The following is a 20,131-nucleotide window of genomic DNA, read 5'->3' on the forward strand; positions in this document are numbered from 1 at the left end:
CCAGAATAGTTATTGTGAAATAGCTTCTTTCGAAATAGCACGTCTACACTCCAGGGAAGCCTCAAAATTAGTCTGAAGGCAGACTTCCCTCATGTAGATGCACTATCTCGATTTAGAATCCAACAAGGCACTGGGGAGGATTAACTTCGAATGGCCCTGATGAGGGGCTATTTCGAAATAGCAGCTGTTGAGCATCTACACACGTCTTATTTTGAAATCGCTATTTCAGAATAGGTGTTATTCCTTGTAGAATGCAGTTTACATATTTCAGAATATTTTGTAATTTTGAAATTATTTCAAAATAATAGAATGGCTGTGTAGACACTCACATTTTTATTTTGAAATAACGCTAGTTATCTCAAAATAACAGTACAGTGTAGACACACCCTAAGATTTGAAAGTGTGTTGAGGAACAGTCTAAAAATCCTCTTTAGACAAGGAAGTGCAAACTTTAACACATGGGCTCCCCTCAAGCTATAAATCAGCCAATGTTTATGCTAGGCTTGTGCTAACTTCACAACTTTTATTCTAGGCTAGTCAAGATCAGAGTGTCCAGTTCTGAATTTAGGCTGGGCATATGTAGTAGGGATGACAGATACTTTACCAAAAAATACCGAATGTGGCGGGGAAAAAATTGGTTGAGCAAAAAAAAAAACAAAACGGGTGACCAAAGTTGTTGAGCAAAAAAAAACCTGCACAAAAAAAAGGATCACTGAGCCTTTAAATCCCAGTTCTCCACACTCCTCGCTCTCCCCGCCTCCGCCAGACACAACAGGGGCCAATACCGTACACCTGGAAACCCTAATGTTTAGCCCTATTTCTAACCCTTTATTGGGGGATGAAGCGGGTAGAGGAGAGAGAGAGAGAGAGAAAATGTAAGTCACAGTGGGTGTTTAAGGAAGCGTAAGAGGAATATTCAATAAACACACACAAATGACACGAAAACAATGACCAACCATGCTTACACAGGGATCATTAAAAGAAATTGACCACTACAATGCATACAGTAACACTGAAAAGTACCCATGGAATAGCGAAGCTTTACGAGGCAACGGTGTAAGCTCTGTTTTGGACTGTTGGGTTTCCGCATAGTCCAGATGCTTCAGGTCCCTTATTCATCTTCAGGCACTCTACACAAGAGGTTTGCTGGGGTCCTTAGTTCATGCCCAAACGGGAGGAGTTCTGGGGTACTCTGTGCTCTCATTGCCTGCTTGTCTATAGGCCACCAAAAGCAATGGAACATGCTGGTTCCCTGCCTGCTCTTTGATGCTGTTCTGCAATGGGAGCCAGCCCAACCTTCAGAGAGCCTAGTGATGATTTAGTAGTTAGGACACTAATCACAACTTTAAAAGGCCTAGTTCAACTACTAGCTCTGCTTCAGATTTCCGCTGTGACCCCAGGCACCTCACTCAGCCTCTCTGCGCCTCAGTTCCCCAACTATACACAAGGCCCTATCTCACGCAGATGCTGTGAGGATACAGGGATTAAATATTATGAAGCACTCTGCGATCTACTGATGACTGTATAAGAGCAAATATTCATATGCCATACACTATAATAATCCAAGGATCTCAAAGCACTTTACAGATATAGCTCAGTCTCATTTCCCCTATTCTACAGATGGGGAACATTAGATGTAGGGAGGTGAAGTCAAACTGACACAGCAAGTTAGGGAATCAGACTCCAACCCCAACGGTCCTCTGTAACCATTAGACATCACTGCCTCACATCATTCAGTATGGAGCAAGAGACATGAAGTGGCTTTCCAGCCCCTTGCTATGAATGCTTTTCTTGTTCAGATCATTACAAAGGTAAGTAAACGGGTTGTTGCTGATTGAAAAGGTTCCCAAATGTCACGGTTAAAGTACATTCCAAGGCATTGGGCCTGCTCTTATTGCATTTGAGGCCCAAACTGCTGTTCTCATCAACCAGAGTGACTCCGTCACATGTGAGACAGGGCAAGTTTCTTCAGCATCACTGAACTCAAGAATGGCTGAAGGGATATTGTTCATTCCTTCAAAAAAAATCTCCTGGCAAAAAGCAAGGCTGGGAAATGTCAGGCTCCCAAAGAGAATGTTACTGGACAGCTGTGAGCATCTGAAAGGAATGAAAAGGGTTTTGCAGCTGTAGAGTAACTAGCCATAACATACAGCTGCTCTCTGGCACCCACCCCAGAAATGAAAAGCCTTCTGTCAGTGACTCTGTGACTTTAGCACCTCTGTGCTTCAGTTTCTTCACATATAAGGTTGGAAAATACTTACAACCATGTGATCCTTGGTAGCTTTGGATCACAGAGATATTCTAGTGAATATCTGCTCTGAGTAGGTCCCTTCCCCTCCCTGAATTTAATGTTGAGTTCTGGAGTTTGAAAGAATGTAAGATTCAAAGCAAAACTCAACTACCAGGAAAAATAACTCTGAGCTACCCCGACTAAAATGCAGCATGATCTATTAGGAATGTTAGTGCTCTGTATGTGTCTCCGCTGCCCTCCAATGCACAGAATGCTCTTGGCTGCTGATGGGGGAGGGGCAAAGGAGGCAGTTGCCCTGGGGCCCAGCAATTTAAAAGGGTCTGGGTCTCCAGGCTGTCAATGCCACTGCAGCAACAGCAGCAATGTCCCCAATCCTGAGCTCTTTAAATCACCGTCGGAGCCCTACGCAGCACGATCGGGGCAATATCGAGGGCTGCGTGGGGGAGGCACAGCATGGTTTGGGCAGTGCTGAGGTCTGGCTGCCTTGGCCCTGGGGGGACTGCAGCCGAGCTCCCCTTCTCCCCCTGCATTGCCCAGAGCCCGGAGCTGCTCGTGTCTCTGAGTGTTATAGGACCTGTACTGCAAGCAGCTAATGGTGATTCTCCTTTAGCTGAAGCGTTTGGAGCTTCTTTTTGTAGGAGGGGCTGAGTTCTGTTCCTTCTGTCTTGTGTAGCAAAGTGACAAGAAGACCAAGGTGCTTCAAGTTATAGCCAGAGTATGTTCACACTTACACAGCACCTTTCATTCAAGGATCTCAAATCATTTTCTGAGCAGTAACTCGGTTCACCCACTGAGCCCATGCGGCAGGCAGGTAAGTAGAATAGGAGTGGTGTGATATTTTTGTTACAGCCTCTGAAACTGGTTTGGTTTCAGTCTTGCTTCATGTAATAAGAGTACTTAGTGTGTGCTGCTTTACAAACCAATAACCCATCCACTCAATTCAGTTACAAACTTCCCACCTTAGAGCAAATCTGGGTTCATTTCAGCACCAGCCCTGGCCTAGCTGCAGTGTTGCGGAGCTCAGTGTTCAGGGAGTCCTGCATTACACAAGTCAGAACCCAAAGCCCAGTGAGCCTGGCCTAAAGTTGGAGCAAACTCAACCCCAGAGGTCGGTGAGCCTGGGCCCACTGGGGGACTGATCCTGGGCTCAACATCTAATAAAACCTACATAAGAACATAAGAACGGCCGTACTGGGTCAGACCAAAGGTCCATCTAGCCCAGTAGCCTGTCTGCTGACAGTGGCCAGCACCAGGTGCCCCAGAGGGGGTGGACCGAAGACAATGATCAAGCGATTTGTCTCCTGCCATCCCTCTCCAGCCTCTGACAAACAGAGGCCAAGGACACCATTTTATCCCCTGGCTAATAGCCTTTTATGGACCTAACCTCCATGAAATTATCTAGCTTCTCTTTAAACTCTGATATAGTCCTAGCCTTCACAGCCTCCTCTGGCAAGGAGTTCCACAGGTTGCCTACACGCTGTGTGAAGAAGAACTTTCTTTTATTAGTTTTAAACCTGCTACCCATTAATTTAATTTGGTGTCCTCTAGTTCTTCTATTTAGGGAACTAATAAATAACTTTTCTTTATTGGCCCTCTCCACACCACTCATGATTTTATAGACCTCTATCATATCCCCCCATAGTCTTCTCTTTTCTAAGATGAAAAGTCCCAGTCTCTTTAACCTCTCCTCATATGGGACCCGTTCCAAACCGCTAATCATTTTAGTTGCCCTTTTCTGAACCCTTTCCAAGGCCAAAATATCTTTTTTGAGATGAGGAGACCACATCTGTACACAGTATTCAAGATGTGGGCATGGTTCAGAACAAAGTTTGACCAATTTTAGCTGAACTCAGGATTGAACTGAGACCTCGTGTTTGCAAGCCAACGCCTTGTGTTCAGTGAAACCGGTTCCAGCTTGGAGACAGAATAAACTGAGATTTTGGATTTTGCATTGAAGCCCTGGGAGTGAACTAATTGGGTGCGTCTAGACTGTCAAGATTTTGCGCAAAAGCACATGCTTTTGCGCAAAAACTTGCCAGCTGTCTACACTGGCCGCTTGAATTTGCGCAAGAGCACTGACTTTGTAATGTACAAAATCAGTGCTTCTTGCACAAATACTTTCACGCTCCCGCTCGGGAAAAAGCCCTCTTGCGCATGGGCCAGTGTAGACAGGGAAGAATTGTTCTGCGCAAAAAAACCTCGATGGCTAAAATGGCAATTGGGGCTTTCTTGCGCAAAATCGCATCTAGATTGGCCACGGATGCTTTTGTGCAAAAGCACTTTTTGCACAAAAGCATCAGTGCCAATCTAGACGCGCTTTTGCGGAAATACTTTTAACGGAAAAACTTTTCCATTAAAAGCATTTCTGCAAAATCATGCCATTGTGTTTCTCACTCCTCTTGCCATTTGGCTGCCTTCTCCCACCCTTCCCCCCACTGAGCTGATTCAGTCTCTGCTCTGCTGGCCATTCCCCGGTCCTGGCAGGTCCAGTTCCACTGGTGGTTCTAGTCCCAAAGGCAGCTCCTGTTTCCTCTCTCTTCTTGTCCCTCATAGTTAGTAGTAGGGGCTGCTAGGCTGGTTTTCTACAGGCCTCTAGGCACTTTGCACTGAAGAACTTGGACATCTGAAGAGGTATCTGGAAACAAGGAGAGCCAGCACCACTGCCCAGCTCTCCAAAAGGAATTAGGCTCCTAACTGGAAGGGTCTAGCACCCACCTCCTCTCGGACCACCAGCAAGTGCTCTGAGGCTACGGACACCATCGCTTTAGAAGAACCAATGTCCCAGGGCTTTGTCTAGTTCCACTGTGAGTTTACATGAAGCCTCTAATACTTTCTTGGGAATATTTTCTCTCAGTCTGCTACATGTTTTTTCTTTTCTTACCCTATCACCTACAGTCATTGTAACATTAATGCCTAAATAATTCAGGTAGGTGTGTGTAGGAGTGCAGCCCATTGCCCTCAACTGGATGGAATCAGAATTGCTCAGTTGTGTGACATAGGCCCTATATTGCTCAGAAAAAAATGGAGCGTCTCCTTTAGCTGTGGTGCTGTAGGGGGCCTGAGGCCTGTTTTGTTTGAATTTTGGTTATTTGTATGGGGTGTTGGATCTAGAGTGCCTGAATTTAAGCTGTCAAAACTGGGATAAACTCCAGGTGAATGTAGTGCTATTGCATTATGTGGCTGCAGAGTTCTGAATTTCCCTCTTTTTTGTGCATTTAAAATTTCAAGTGAAAAATTGCATTCAACATTATTGCATGCAATGGACTTTTTTTTTTAGCATTGTTATATTTCATTTGCAAGATTGCATTTTTATTGCACTGGTTTATTTTAATGATCTACACAATGTCCTGGCCACCCAATGTGTAGGTACAGAAACAACCTTTCAAACCGCTCATGCAATGTCATGAGTGTCAGATTAAACAGACTACAAGCCAGCCATTAGCTCTTTACACTCACTTGACTCCGCAGGGAAAAGCTGATTGCCCTAAGACTATGCCCCGGGGAATCAGACAGACTGCAATGGAGCAGCGGAGGATGTCCAAACCCAAACATAATGAATGTCCCTGCTGTCAAGCCCCAGCCATTCATGGCTTCCTTTTCAAAGGTGCTGAGCACCCTCTACTTGCATGGTTGGCCCTTTCATAGCAGCTGTAGGACACACAGCTGGGGCTGTCAGAGAGTCCGAACCCAAAGCCTAAAGGTACATTGTAGGAAGCTTAGTGCAGCCTGTGGAGACATGGTAACCATATAACATGCTCTCTTCAGTCAGCACTTCCAAGTAGGATTGCCAGATGGTTTAACAAAAAATACCGAACACCCACTCTTCCTCCCCGCCCCCCCCAAAAAAACCACCAGGAAAAAATTCTGTTGAGCGAAAAAAAAATGGGAGGAGACCAAAGTTGTTGACTAAAAAAAATGGCCCCCATGCTCCTCACTCCCCTGCCCCCACCAGACGCAGAGGAACAGGAAATACTGGACATTTCACGTCTGTTATTTTCTGGTTTTTTTACCGGACAGGGGACCCGAATAACGGCCAGTCCAGGCGAAAAACGGACTCCTGGTAACTCTACTTCCAAGCAAGCAGGCAGTTGCATTCTTCTTCAGCCATAGCTTCCACCCTCGGCTCTGGAGGTGACAAAGGCCTGAATGAGAGTGGCAAGATGGAGGCCAGAGGAGGAAAGGCCTAAGACACCTAAGCACGCAGAGATGAAAGAAAGCTCTTCTCATCTCCAGAGCCACTCGAGAAGCTGGAAGAAACTGAAGATCTCAAAGGACTCAGAGGCTACGACTACACTGCAGCGCTATTTCGGGATACTGGAGGTATCACAAAATAACTATTCACCGTCTTTTGAGCATGCCCATTATTCTGAAATATAACGGGCTTGCTATTCCGACATCCCCGCAAGTCTCATTCCACGAGGAGCAAGGGACCTTTTGGAATTGTGATTTATTTCGAAATAAGGGCTGTGTAGACAGCGCCAAATTATGAAATAAGCTACTTAGAAATTGACTCGAAATAAGCTACATAATTTGCATAGCTCAAATTGTGTAGCTTATTTCGAGCTACAGGTGCAGTGTAGATGCACTCTCAGGTTCCTTGACAAGTGGTGGGTAAACCCCATCCATACTGGGGCAGGTATTGCCCATACTACCTTCCAGCATCATACCTAACTTGTCTGGACTGAGCAGTCTCACCCAAAGTGTTCTCACCCAGGTCCCAGTTTTAGCCAGACTTTGGGAAAACCAACTGACTGCACCATCCAACTAGGATGAAGAAATACACTTGGTACTGGTGGTACCACAGCTTTCACTATCACCCAGCCTCCTCTGCAGGGCCGCATGTACACTTGGCATGGGAGAGGTGAGGGAGCACAGGCCCCAGAGACCTGATGAGCAATTGCCCAACACAGACAATAACAATGCTTTGCCCTTACAGAGGGCTTTTCACAGAGGGTATGTCTACACTACAGAGTTTTTTTTTTTTTTTTTTGAAAAACAGCGTTTTTTTCCTAAACCCCTCATCCCCCGTCAATTATGTCCATACTGCAATCCCATTCTTTCAGAAAAAAAAGCAAAAGAACAGAGAGTTTTTTCCGACATTGGTAATCTTCATTCTATGCGTTAGAAGCCTTTTTCCGAAAGAGCTCTTTCTCAAAAAGGTGTACATAGATGGGAAAGAAGGAGTTCTTTTGCAAGAAGAGGAAAGAGGAAAAACCACAGGTGCTCTGGTGGCCACTCCACCCACAGCTTACATGCGAGATAGCGTCCAGTCAGTGTCGAAAAAACAGATCGCTTTCCGCAGTGTGGACACTCTCTTTCAGAAGAAGTTTTTTCAGAAGATCTCTTCTGGAAAATCTTCTTCCAAAAGAAGCCTGCAGTCTAGACATAGCCAGAGAGATCTCACAGTGCATTATAAGAAGTAGCATTCTCCCCATTTTAATGATGGGAAAACTGAGGTTGAATTTACCCCACTGGGGTACACAGCAAGTTAGTGGGAGGGCACTGACTAAAACCTCAGGCTTCTGACATCCAACCTATCTATGGGTCCTTGCCACAGGATCATCCTGCTTTTGAAACATGATAATACTGTGACTGACTCACTACTACTGTTTATAAACTGCTTTGAAACCCTCAGAGGATATCCCCAAGAGGATATCAACACACTTTATAAACACTAGTGGCAGCTTCCAAATGCCACATGGCTTAGTTGTGTAGCATTATATCTTCCTACCTATGGGAAAGACCTGAATTAGCTTCCATAGCAAATCATTAGCAGAACCATGAAAAGAAAGATCTCCGGGTTGGAGGTCTGTGGCTGAACTACAGGACTCTCTGACCTGGGGCTATTTCAGTAGTTCTCAAACTTCTTGGCCCATAGCTCACACCTCTCCACGCAAGCCTTTCTATGGACCATCAGCTAATCACACTTGATGACAAAATGGGTGCAGTAGGGGAGGAGGCAGGGTCCTTGTATCACCTCATCCAATCTAAACAGGCCAGCAACAGTTCACAGCCAAGAAAATGCTCATGTACACAGATGTGCCTCTGACAAAGTGACTGCTACAGCCAGGGATCCCCTCCCAGACTCTACTGGTCTCCCTCCCACTGCCTCCCCATATGGTGTATCTATAGTTCCTAACAGAACAATACAACAAAAATGTCTCTAATGACCATTCATTCATATATGAGCAGAGAGCCTATATTTACAGGCCTGCCCTGCAAAAGTGGACCTTGGTGTCGACAGGGATTTCCCCTAAGTTCAGGGCTTTGGCATCTGGCACTAGCAGACTGGCCAGGACCCTTCCTGGCACTTCTCAGATGGCCCCATCAAGTGCCTATCAAAAGAGAAATTTAATCTGAAGGAAGAAAAACTTTCCCTCTCCCCTGGTTTCTAGCCTGAGTCACTGTTGTGCTGCTCCTAGTGTCATCACTTCCCCCAGCACCGAGGGTAACAAGTGCTGCCATTCTGACCTGGTTGCATTTTCCCTGAGCTGTTGTCACTGTGTTTACAAACTGCAGGACAGTTGGGAAGCAAGCCCTCTGCTTGCAAGACCCCCTGTGACTGGGGTTTGGTTTGCCTCCTATAGAATTATATGGGACAGGTGTGTAGTTCAGCTTCAGAACTGAAGGCTTCCACAGTCTGGAGGGGAGGAGGGAAGGTTGGCTGGGGCAGTGAATATTTCCCACCTAGGGTCTCCTTTCTGGGATGCTTTTTAACATGTCAGGCTTGAGTCAGTGGGAAGTTTTACCTGGACTTCCCCAGGCTTTGGATCTGGCCCATGCTAGGGTGGACTATAGAATGCCAGGAATTTTGGAGACATTTTTTAATCCTGATGCCATTGTCGCTTTCCTCCCCCACCCTCTCCTTCTCTCACACCCTCCCCACCAATCATGCTCTTTAACATGACAATGTGTACTGAAGACCTGGCTGAGGCAGGATATTGTACTCCTCAGAAGGGAACTCCTAGCTATAAAGGTAACTCCCCTAGACAGTCTGAGCACCTTCATCTCTGGGTGCTGAGCTGTTTCCCCCGAAGGGAAGTGCAGGCTATTGGGAGGTGGGGGGAGCACCCCTTTAAGCAAGCCCCCAATGAGTGCTCACTTGGCGATGCCCCTTTACCAGCCTTACCCAAGTGGGACTGGCATGAGCTATGGGGAGTTTTACTGGAACTCAGCGGGGGGCACCGAACGTGCAGCATCATGGCCAGGAAGGGGAGCAGTAGCAGCTGGTGATGCCCAGTTTCCGGAGGAGGAAAGGCAGAATCCAGGTAAGCCATCACCGTTAAGTGAGAGGAGTGAGGTTCAGGACACCTGGGTGCCAATCCCAGATCTGTCACTGATTTGGGGGGGGGGGGGAAGGGACCAGTCTGTGCCTTTTTTGCATGTCTGTAAGTTGAAGATATACCCAACTTACTTCTGAGGGGCAATGCAGTCTGAGGGTTAAAGCCAGAGACTGGGAATCAGGACTCCTGGGTTCTCTTGTCAGCTCTGGTACAGATTTCCTGGATGGCCTTGGGCAAATCACATTCACTCTCTTTGTAGCTCTCTTTCCCCCTTTTAAATGTGGACATGAACCTAATTCATTCAGACTTGCCAAGCACTTTGAGATCCTCAGGTATAAGCATTGTAGAGGCAACGTATCGTTGTCTGTCTATATTCCTGGGTGAGAACACCATGTCCTGAAGGGCTAATGGCTAAGGGAGAGAGGGGACAAACAGGCCTCACTTAAACCAGAGCTTCATATTTATGCAAAGGGGCAAAATCCATGTTTGGTCCATGGACTGGAGTATATGTTTAGGGTTTTGCAGCTCCCAGTGCTGTCAAGGGGGATATTGCAGCGATGACAGCCTTCACACAGTAACTGAGCGCTTAGTTATCATTGTTATAGTTTTTGGAGTTCAGTATCCCAGTGGAGGGGAGGAAGGAGGATGGGGAATCCTGTTAGGATCCATTACTGTTTCTACCCTGTTTCTCTCCTTTCACCATCCTCCTTTCTCTGCTTCTCTCCTTCCCTCTCTTTGTTTTCCCTGTCTTCCCTCTGCATTCTCTGCATGGCAGCAGCTCCCAATTCCTGTCTCATGGGCTTCACTCCTGCCCCCTTCCAAAAGACTCCTCAACTGTGCATCCTTGAAATAGTTAATGCAGACAGGTCTTTGCCTAGTGCTATTAGGCTTTAGAGTCAATGTCCTAATGAGACTAATGGGGATTACACCTCTCTTGAGTCATTGCAAAACATCTGCTTTGGTGTTTCAGGCTGTCTGCAGGCCAGGGGTTACATCAGTGTACGGTCTGCTCTCATTTTGGTTAACTTCCCAACCATCCGAACTAGACACAACACACCCTTTGTTTTAAAGGAAAATGTAGAGTCTTAAAGCTGTGCAGAGTCCACAGCCCACAACCACGTCAGGCAGGCGGGGTGTGTGATAGCTCTGCCACTGATGGGCCCAACTCGTCCCAGTTTGTATACAAAGCTTTGACTATTGGGGTCAATAGCCTGCAGAGATGAAGAGTTGTGGAGATCTGGGCCTGCCTCCATTTTTAGTGTGAGGGTTTGTTTAGCTGCCATTCCTGCTTCTTACTGACTCTCCTCCCCGTCCTGACCCTTCAGTCACTGCCTAGCTTCCTAGGCACTGAGGTGCCTCTGTGGCTGTATGGAGTGAGCAGCTTTTGTTTGCAGGAAGTCTTGCCTTCTCTCTGAGCTGACAGAAACCCCTTCTAATTCCCCACCCACTTCCCACTGACCTCCTGAGCATACCTCCTCACATAACCTACCTTCACCATTGCTCATCCTCCTGCAGCCCCTCTCTAACCACCCTAGTATACAGACCTCATATGGGTCAGCCCCCCAATGGGTCTGTAATAAACCTGCCCTGCTTCCTTCCTCCCTTCCCACACACCATCCCATAGGCACCAACTCCTTTCCTGTCCCAGACCAGTTTTCCTCATGCAACCTGCCTTCTTGTAGCCACAACTCCTTGCAATCTGCCCCACTGCCGGGAACCTGCCCCACTCCCCCAGGCTCCTTGCTCTCATTTCCTAGGGCCAGGAAGTGGCAGGTAAAAGGCAAGTCAAGCAGGAGCAGAGGGGTCAGAACCAGAGAAAGGCTGGAGGGCGGGGGGAAGGAGAGAGGTAACATGGAGAGCACATGTCTGTGGGGAGGTGAGCAGGACCTGCTGGAATGGCTGGTGGAGGTGGGTGTCTAGTGGAAGGCTGATTGATGTATTCTCAGGGGAAAGGAGATGGCTAGGCAAGGCTGGAAGTGCTTGCTGAGGCCATGGGGGAGGCTGTGGTATATTTTATCTGATTATCTAAAGGCTTCTGTGGTGCTGGGCCCCTCACTGGCATTAGTGAATGTACCTGGCCCCTGTGACGGAATATGTATTACTCCCCAAAGTGCCAAGCAGTGGCAGACCGAGATTACACTGCAAGCCTGAGGCTCTGCTCAGAATATAATATAAGTGTCCTCTTTTTTTTTAACATACAACCATTTTTCCTTTCAGCTGGGGAGGCATGGTAGTAGGGAGGGGAGCTACTCACCTGCAGATGAGAGCTGTACTTTACAAGGGGGAAATTGGGAGCTCCTCATTTCTCCAAGTGACTCTTGATTTAGACTCTGAGGGTATGTCTACACTACAAAGTTAATTCAAACTAACAGACGTTAGTTCAAATTAACTTTGATAGGTGCTACACATGCAAACCGCTAGTTCAAACTTAATTCGAACTAGCGGTGCGCTTAATTTGATCTAGGTAAACCTCATTCCACGAGGACTAACGCCTAGTTCGAATTAAGTAGTTCGAATTAAGGGCTGTGTAGCCCCTTAATTTGAACTAGTGGGAGGCTAGCCCTCCCCAGCTTTCCCTGGTGGCCACTCTGGGCACCACCAGGGAAACTCTTCTGCCCCCCCTCCCGGCCCCGGAGCCCTTAAAGGGGCACAGTCTGGCTACGGTGCCCATGCCATGTGCAAGCCTGCCAGCACCCAGCCAGCAGACCCTGCACCTGGCACGGCTCGAGCCGGCCACCCGCTGCCACCCAGCCCTCCGCCTCTTCCCGAGACCAGGCTGGCGGCTCCCGGGAGCCTGCCCAGGTCCGCAAGAGGCGGGCGCCCGCCTGGTCTAGTGCAGACATCGTGGACCTCATCCACGACCTCCGCACTAGGCACAGGAAAGTGGCCGTCTAGGGCAGGATAGCTGCCAGCCTGGCCACCCAGGAGCAGGTGTGCATGAAAATCAAGGTGGTCCACTGAGACCCCCGACCCTGAGCCCTGAGCTTAGAATGGCCGTACTGGGTCAGACCAAAGGTCCATCTAGCCCAGTAGCCTGTCTGCCGACAGCGGCCACCACTAGGTACCCTGGAGGGGATGGACCGAAGACAATGACCAAGCCATTTGTCTTGTGCCATCCATCTCCAGCCTTCCACAAACAGAGGCCAGGGACACCGTTCCTACCCCCTGGCTAATACCACTCCATGGTCCTAACCTCCATGACTTTATTTCACTTCTCTTTAAACTCTGTTCTAGTTCTAGCCTTCACAGCCTCCTGCAGCAAGGAGTTCCACAGGTTGACTATTTGCTTTGTGAAGAAGAACTTTCTGTTGTTAGTTTGAAGCCTGCTACCCATTCATTTCATTTGGTATCCTCTAGTCCTTCTATTATGGGAACAAATGAAGAACTTTTCTTTATGCACCCTCTCCACACCACTCATGCTTTTATAGACCTCTATCATATCCCCCTCAGTCTTCTCTTTTCTAAGCTGAGTAGTCCAAGTCTCTTTAGCCTCTCATCATATGGGACCTGTTCACAACCCCTGATCATTTTAGTTGCCCTACCCTCTTCCACCTTCTTTTCCCAGTCTCCCCGAGTTTTGTTCAGTAAAGAGAGTTTCTATTTTTGAACACACGTGTCCTTTATTTTGTACATCAGGAAGGGGGGCTAGGGAGGGGTAAGTGGAAGGAGGTGAGGGAGGAATGGGGTACGAGCCCCTGATAGGGAGAACTGAGCTGGCTCTGCGCGCTCCTCGGGGTGGAAACTCTCCTGAAGCCTCTTGATTGACACCCCCCCCCCCCGATGGCAGCCTGCGGCAAGTGCAGCCGGGCTGATGGCTGAGTGCTGTGATGTGCCCAGTGTGGGCACTCAGGGCACTCCAAGCCAGGACTGCTTTGCAAGCGGGGAACCCCTGAGAACTGTCTGTCCGGGGTGGGGGTCGGGTCCCTTTAAGCACAGCCCTCGGCTAGCCTGAGGCAGCAGCTCCACACTCTAAGTCCTAATCTGATGCCCTGTCGCACTGCTTCCGGCCAGCCTTAACCTCGGTTCAGGGTTGGAACTAAGGATGGGTTAGGATGGTCTCTAAAGATCTAAGAGTAATTCCTTTAGGCTATGTCTACACTGCAAGCCCGTATTTTGGAATCATGGCGAGCTGGGGGACTTCTTACTCCAACTCCTGTAACCCTCATTTCAGGAGGAGTAAGGGAAGTCAAAGGAAGAATGCTCTTCCTACTGTGTAGACAGTGCCAAAAGCCAATTAAGCTATTTTGACTTGTGAAGCTTAATTTGACTTACCTGCTGTGTAGATGTGCCCTTATTGGCCCAGAAACTGTCTTCCCCACATGGTTGTTAACTCTTCCCCTCCCTACAAGGGGAGAGTGGGAAAGGATAGGTAGGGGTTAAAATCAGGGAGCAGTCAGAATGGTGAAAAGTGGGGGGGCTCGGGGAGAGGGAATGAAATGTCCCAGGGCATGTGTCCAGGCTTGCAAACAACCCTCCTGGCCCCCAGTGCTGGCTGCATCCACACATGCCAGACACCTAATGGAGTGCTATCTGCCTAATCTCACTTGTTAACATTTTCCTATTCATGCTGCCTCAATGGCTTGGCATGGTGGCAGCTTTTGTTTGGACTAATAGCCCAGGTTGCTTAGGAAGCTTTTTCTTTAGATCTCAATCTTGGCTTAGTCCTACAGGCAGAGACCCCCCTAGAATAGCTCTCCTGGCAAGAGTCTCTGTGGGTTCCTCTGTCCTCTTGAATACTCTCTCTGGAGCAGAACCCCAGCTCTCCAACCTGTCCCTGTGTCCTCTGTCTGTGCATTTCTCCTCTTGTTCTCAGCAGCAGAAACAATGAGGAGGCCATGCCCATGAAGCCTTATGTCCAGATAAATCTGTTAGTCTCTGATATACCACAGGACTCCTCGTTGTTTCTGCTGAAACAGATTAATACAGCTCCTCTCTGAAAGGTCTCCTAAGCATAATATCCTATTCTAATATCCTATTCTAGTTCTCAGGCACTTTGCAAAGGGGGGTGGCAGCCAGTGGGCTGTAAGTCAAGCAAACTGGCTGGATGTTCTGGTTGTTACCTTACCTCAGTGGTGATGAGACCCACCCCACTCACAGCAGTGGGCTGGGGAGGGCACATTTGCCAGTTGGTGAAGTGCATTGAGACCTTTGAGTGGGCAGAAGGCACTAGTAGAGTGGAAAGATGAGACAGTTGGGTCGGATGGCTAGAGCAGAGGAGTGCCCCCAATGTGAGACCTCTTAAAGAGGTCTGATTTTTCAGAGCGCTGAGCACCCCTGGGCTCTGAGTACCATGCCCCTTTAAAGATATTTCAGATCAGGGACCCCAGATCAAGGCACAAAAATCACCAGACCTAAGCCCAAGAGTCCAGTGCACAGACTCACTGTGTGCCCGTGGGTGAATCATTCACCTCTCTGCACCTAAGCTTGTCCATCTGTTAAAGGGTCATAATTACACTCATCCTGAGCAGAGCTGCTTGCTCTTCTGTGTGACAGAGGCCCTATACTGCAACAGCAAACAGATTCTCTTTTAGCACAAACACTGAAGGTCTGTGCTGTCGGAGCAAAAGGATATGATAGCAATCTTGGCAGCCAGTGTCAAGTTTGTGGCCAGATTAAGCCACGACAGATATAGTTATAGTGTTTTTCATACCCAAGTCCCAAATACTCTACAAAAGGACAAGGGGGTAGAGGATTTTGAGATGTAGGAATCAACTGCCCACCTAGGATGTCACTGTGCAGCTTATTTGGACCACTTGAAACTTCACACAGGGATACACATCAGATTATTTTGCTACAAAGGTGCAGTTTCTCAGAGTTTGAACTAAAGGAGACTCTTCTTTGCTGCTAGCAGTATATGGCCTATGTTACACAGAGAGGTAGTTCTGATCTCATCAAGTAGAGACCGGTATGTGTATGTGACATGTAAATTCATTACAGCTTACTTCCCCCTCTGTCTCTAGATCTCTCCCCTGCTTCTTCCAGTTCTGGGAATTTCAGCCACTTCACACCAGATTCGGCCACCAGCCCCCAGACAGAATCCTCACCCCCCCAACCTGCATCCAAGCTCCAGAAGGATGGGAAGGAAGGAGAGAAAGGGGTGAAGAAAGCCAAGAGCCGTACAGCATTCTCCAAGGAGCAGCTGAAAACCCTGCACCAGCGGTTCCAGAGCCAGAAATATCTCAGCACCCAGGAGATGCTAGAGCTGGCTACAGCTCTGGGGCTCACATATAAGCAGGTGAATGGCAAGAGCACGCAGTGACTCCTTGCAGTGGCTGGGTTGCCCCTGAATGTTTGTACAAGGCAAGAGAAGCAGGGACATAAGGGTGGGGGTTGATGGACACAGAGCAAAGGTGCTCCTTGGCAGTATCTGTATTTATCCTCAGAGCCAGTGCAGGACCTTGCTGTGAGAGAGCACACTCCCCACACTCACATAACTGTCCATCTCCTGCTCCCAAAATGCCTCTGTCCTGCCCCCAGAAGAACCCATCTCAGAGGGGAAGGGAAAATTCAGGTAGGAGATAGTGCTGCCTAGTGAATAAAGCACTCAATGGGAGGTGGGTTCTGTGTTCAGCTCTGCCTTTGGCCTTCTACTTGACCTTGAGGAAGTCACTTCCCCCTCTCTGTGACTCAGTTTCCCCATCTGTACAATGAGGATAATGACACTGAGCTCCTTTGAGATCCACGGGTGGAATATGCTAAAACCCAGTCTGTCCTTGGCATCTCTGTGGCAACTCACCTTGAGGGAACCAGTTAATGCTGGTATTGCCAACTGCAGTTTTTACTGTGAATCTGCCAATGTTTGGTGATTTTTCTAAAGATCTTGAGTCACATGAAGCTGTGATTAGCTCAGCTTTATTTTTTTAAAGGGGATGGGGGCGGGGCTTCTAGCCTTCCAGCATGTCCCCCTGGGTATGTCTACACTACCCTCCTAGTTCGAACTAGGAGGGTAATGTAGGCATACCGCACTTGCAAATGAAGCCCGGGATTTGAATTTCCCGGGCTTCATTTGCATAAGCCGGGCGCCGCCATTTTTAAATCCCAGCTCGTTCGAACCCCGTGCCGCGCGGCTACACGCGGCACGGACTAGGTAGTTCGAACTAGGCTTCCTAGTCCGAACTACCGTTACTCCTCGTTCCATGAGGAGTAACAGCAGTTTGGACTAGGAAGCCTAGTCCGAACTACCTAGTCCGTGCCGCGTGTAGCCGCGCGGCACGGGGTTCGAACGAGCCGGGATTTAAAAATGGCGGCGCCCGGCTTATGCAAATGAAGCCCGGGAAATTCAAATCCCGGGCTTCATTTGCAAGTGCGGTATGCCTACATTACCCTCCTAGTTCGAACTAGCGGGGTAGTGTAGACATACCCCCTGAGGGTTCCAACCCCATGAGGCAAAGAGAGAGACCTGTTGTTAAAATCTGGCTTAAAAATGGCAACTCTCATACTTTCAAGGCCTGACCCAGTTGGCAGTGCCATGACACCATGGTATGTGGTGTGCTTGTGCAGTAAGTGGATCCCCATAATGATCCACTTTGTGCTTTGCCACGAGTTCTCAGTCTTCTCCTGGGGGCAGTGCCAGGCACCAGTGAACTACCCCAGAAGGCTCTGAATGGCCTAGCATAGACTAGTTCCTCCCCACTGGGAAGCTGCTGTGAGCTCTCCCCAGGGCTGAACTCCTCCCACGAACTCATCGGCCCATACAGGCAAAGAGAAAAACGATGATCTGCTTGGAATAGCTTAACATGAGGCATCATTGCAGATGCCGCAAGCTCCACACACACATTTATGAGCCTCACTGGTACCACAGCTGGAAGGCCGGCGCTGAAATCATTAGCTCAGGATCAGCTGAACTGGGGCTATCTAAAATGGTCTCTTCCTAGAATGGATGAGAAGCCACAAGCATTGTAGCTGCCATGGTTCAGCCAAATTCTTCCTAACCCTATCCCACAATGCAGCACATTTGAATACTATTAACCAAAAGTAAATGCTGGGCACTCTGGTCTTGATGCCTCAGGTATTCCAGGATGCACTGGGACAACAAACACAAACAAGCTCCCCCACCCTCCCCAAACTGGTTTTTGTCAGAAACAAGTGAGACAACCAGCTATTTGCTGCAATCAACATCCTTGAAGTGTTCTCCTTGTTAGTGCAGACAGCCCTAGGGGAGTTGGCTTTGGAATTTGTCCCCATCAGGCATCTTGATTTGGGGGACTGATAGGATGCAGGGAAGGCTTCTGCCCTCCCCACAAACACACTTTTCCTTAATTTTGGCCTGCAGTTAGGAGAGATTTAATCCATTCTATGGGTGGGACCGTAGACACTGTTGGGGCTGATTTGTGCTGGTTGCAAGCCACATTTGTTTTTCATCTCTGTAATGTATGTGCATGTCACAGTGATGGGTACAATGTGGACAAATGTAGGCATTGGACAGAGATCCACCAACACAATTTGTATAGGCCAGTAGGTGGGCAGCTAAGGTTGAACTGGGGCCAGACTGGACCAGCAACCACTCAGATGCTTTACACTCCACTCCCTGATTCCCTGGGCCCTCCAGTCACCACACCCGGACTCAAGAGGCTCATTGTAACCTGTGAGTAAGAGGTGAAAAATGTCTTATCCCATTCCTTCCTCCCCCTGCAATTATCCATCCCCCCCCCCGAACCTTCTGACCCCTCACTGCAGGTGAAGACCTGGTTCCAGAACCGAAGAATGAAGCTGAAGACATACGAGAAGCACAACCTGTGGTCAGAGCGGGCTCAGTACCTTATGCAGGTATGGACTTGGCACAGAAAGGGGACCAAGGTCATTGGTCAATAAAACACAGTGTCCTGTCACCCCTCATAGCCCGGTGGTATATTCCCTCTGCTATCCCACTTCCTGCTGGACGGGATCTGAATCATGGGCCAGCTAGTTTGGTGACCTGCCTCTGCCATACCCAGCCAAAGATTCACTCCGCCTGCCTTCTGCTATTCAGCCACTGCTATGCCTCCTTCCTAAGGCCAATGGTAGCTACTGTCCCCTAGCCAACCAGGGCAATGGCCCATTCAGTGTTAGTAGTTCTCCTCATGTTCTACTGGACCAGGCCAGTTGTGAGTCTGGCCTCATGCCCCAATTGTGAGAGTGGCCTCACATCTCCCATGGAGCCTCACTGTACAGTATTATACACGTGGGTGAAGCCCCTCCTTCATGGAGGCTAGCCTCCCCCCCCCCCCCCCCACTACCCACTGGGTGGAGCCCTCGGTCAGCTCAAGTTCTGAGCCCCCACACCTACACTCCCTCTTCCCCCCCCCCCCCCCCCCAGCCCCAAGCCACCCCAGGGAAAAGCATCACTTCTTCAGAGAACCTTTACTCTGCCCCTTGCAGGTTCTGGGGTGGATGAGGAGATAGTGTGCGCTACTCAGCTTCCTGGGTTCCTCTGAAAACTTCCTGGAGTCCAGTGAGATGACAGAGTCATCCAGGAAGCTGAATAACAAATACCATTTCTTCAGCCACCCCAGCACCTGCATGGGCCACACTTTCCACACCAAACCCGTAACTGAGCCCCTGTTGATCATGCAGCACATTTCTTGTCCCTCCTCCTGCCCATGGACACACCTTGAAGCCAAAAGGCGCATAGCCTTTATACAGTTTAGCTTTGTGAGTGCCCAGAGAGATGCAATTGGTTTTGGTTCCTGTTTTCTCTTTCAGACGGGGTTCCAGCCCAGCGAGTACCTGGAAGTGCACCCCAAATTCCACCAGAACTATCCCATCAGTCTAGCAGGAACCATCCAAGATGTAGTCAACCCTCACCAGAACTACTCCTCAGGGCAGAACCCCTACGCGTTCATAGCCAGTGAGGAGGGGGGGGTCTTTGGCAAAGGTGGGGCCACCTGTAGCGTCCAACAGACAGTGGGATTCATTGCCCAGCGCAAAGTAGACTTTTATCATGGCTTCTCTGGGACCATGGAATACACTGGCGCAAAGACAGGAGATGGCTATAGCTTCCACGCCTCAGCCACTGTGGCACCTTTCCCTGGCACTGCTGGCCACCATCTGTACCTTCCTGAAGCAGAATTAATGCAAATGGCCCAAAGCAATTGTCACTAAATCCCTTCCTTTCCCTGCATCTCTCACGCTCTCTCCTGCTTGGGGTAATTACACAACTCTGTCTCTCCCTTACATTCAGATACATGGGCTCACTCATACAATTCATATGCAGTCACTTAACAAAACGCACACACGTGTGTGTACTCACACACTTACCTTATAGTGAAACTGAGTTATCTTTTTAAAAATAACCCAGCTCATCCACAAGATATGGGCAAGAATCACTATGTAAAATTCACTGGCCTGTGGTATGTAGGTGATCATATTCATTGATCATACAGTCCCTTCTGGCCTTTCTGTCTATTACCATATTTAGGCTGTTTATATTAAGGCTTGCTATGTTTACTGTTGAAGTCTAGAGAGCCAAGGTGTTTTTAATTATGCAAATAAAAGTAATGATTTTTTTCTACCATAAAATATTTTTCTCTTTATTTAACACATTGGACAAACTACAGGATGCTGCAACATGTGAAAACACAGAAACACCCTATGTGAGCTAGCTAAGCATGCCTAACAT

The 20,131-nt window shown here is 48.4% G+C and overlaps 1 protein-coding gene across 1 annotated transcript; it reads left to right on the plus strand.

The window, feature by feature from the left end:
• Positions 1-9,197: 9,197 nt before the first annotated feature.
• On the plus strand, positions 9,198-19,614 carry LOC102449677 (homeobox protein NANOG-like). The gene is made up of 4 exons (XM_006119930.4): positions 9,198-9,519; positions 15,495-15,769; positions 18,211-18,300; positions 19,216-19,614. The coding sequence occupies exons 1-4, from the start codon at positions 9,342-9,344 to the stop codon at positions 19,612-19,614; spliced, it is 942 nt and encodes a 313-aa protein (XP_006119992.1). The 5' UTR covers positions 9,198-9,341.
• Positions 19,615-20,131: the final 517 nt, after the last annotated feature.

Source organism: Pelodiscus sinensis, chromosome 1 (genome assembly GCF_049634645.1).
Source record: "Pelodiscus sinensis isolate JC-2024 chromosome 1, ASM4963464v1, whole genome shotgun sequence".
NCBI classification, from domain to species: domain Eukaryota; kingdom Metazoa; phylum Chordata; order Testudines; family Trionychidae; genus Pelodiscus; species Pelodiscus sinensis.

Coding starts and splice junctions, on each gene's coding strand:
- LOC102449677 (XM_006119930.4), top strand. CDS start 9,342: ATGAGTGCTCACTTGGCGATGCCCCTTTACCAGCCTTACCCAAGTGGG. Junction 15,770..18,210: donor TGGGGCTCACATATAAGCAG/GTGAATGGCAAG, acceptor CCCTCACTGCAG/GTGAAGACCTGGTTCCAGAA. Junction 18,301..19,215: donor GGGCTCAGTACCTTATGCAG/GTATGGACTTGG, acceptor TTTCTCTTTCAG/ACGGGGTTCCAGCCCAGCGA.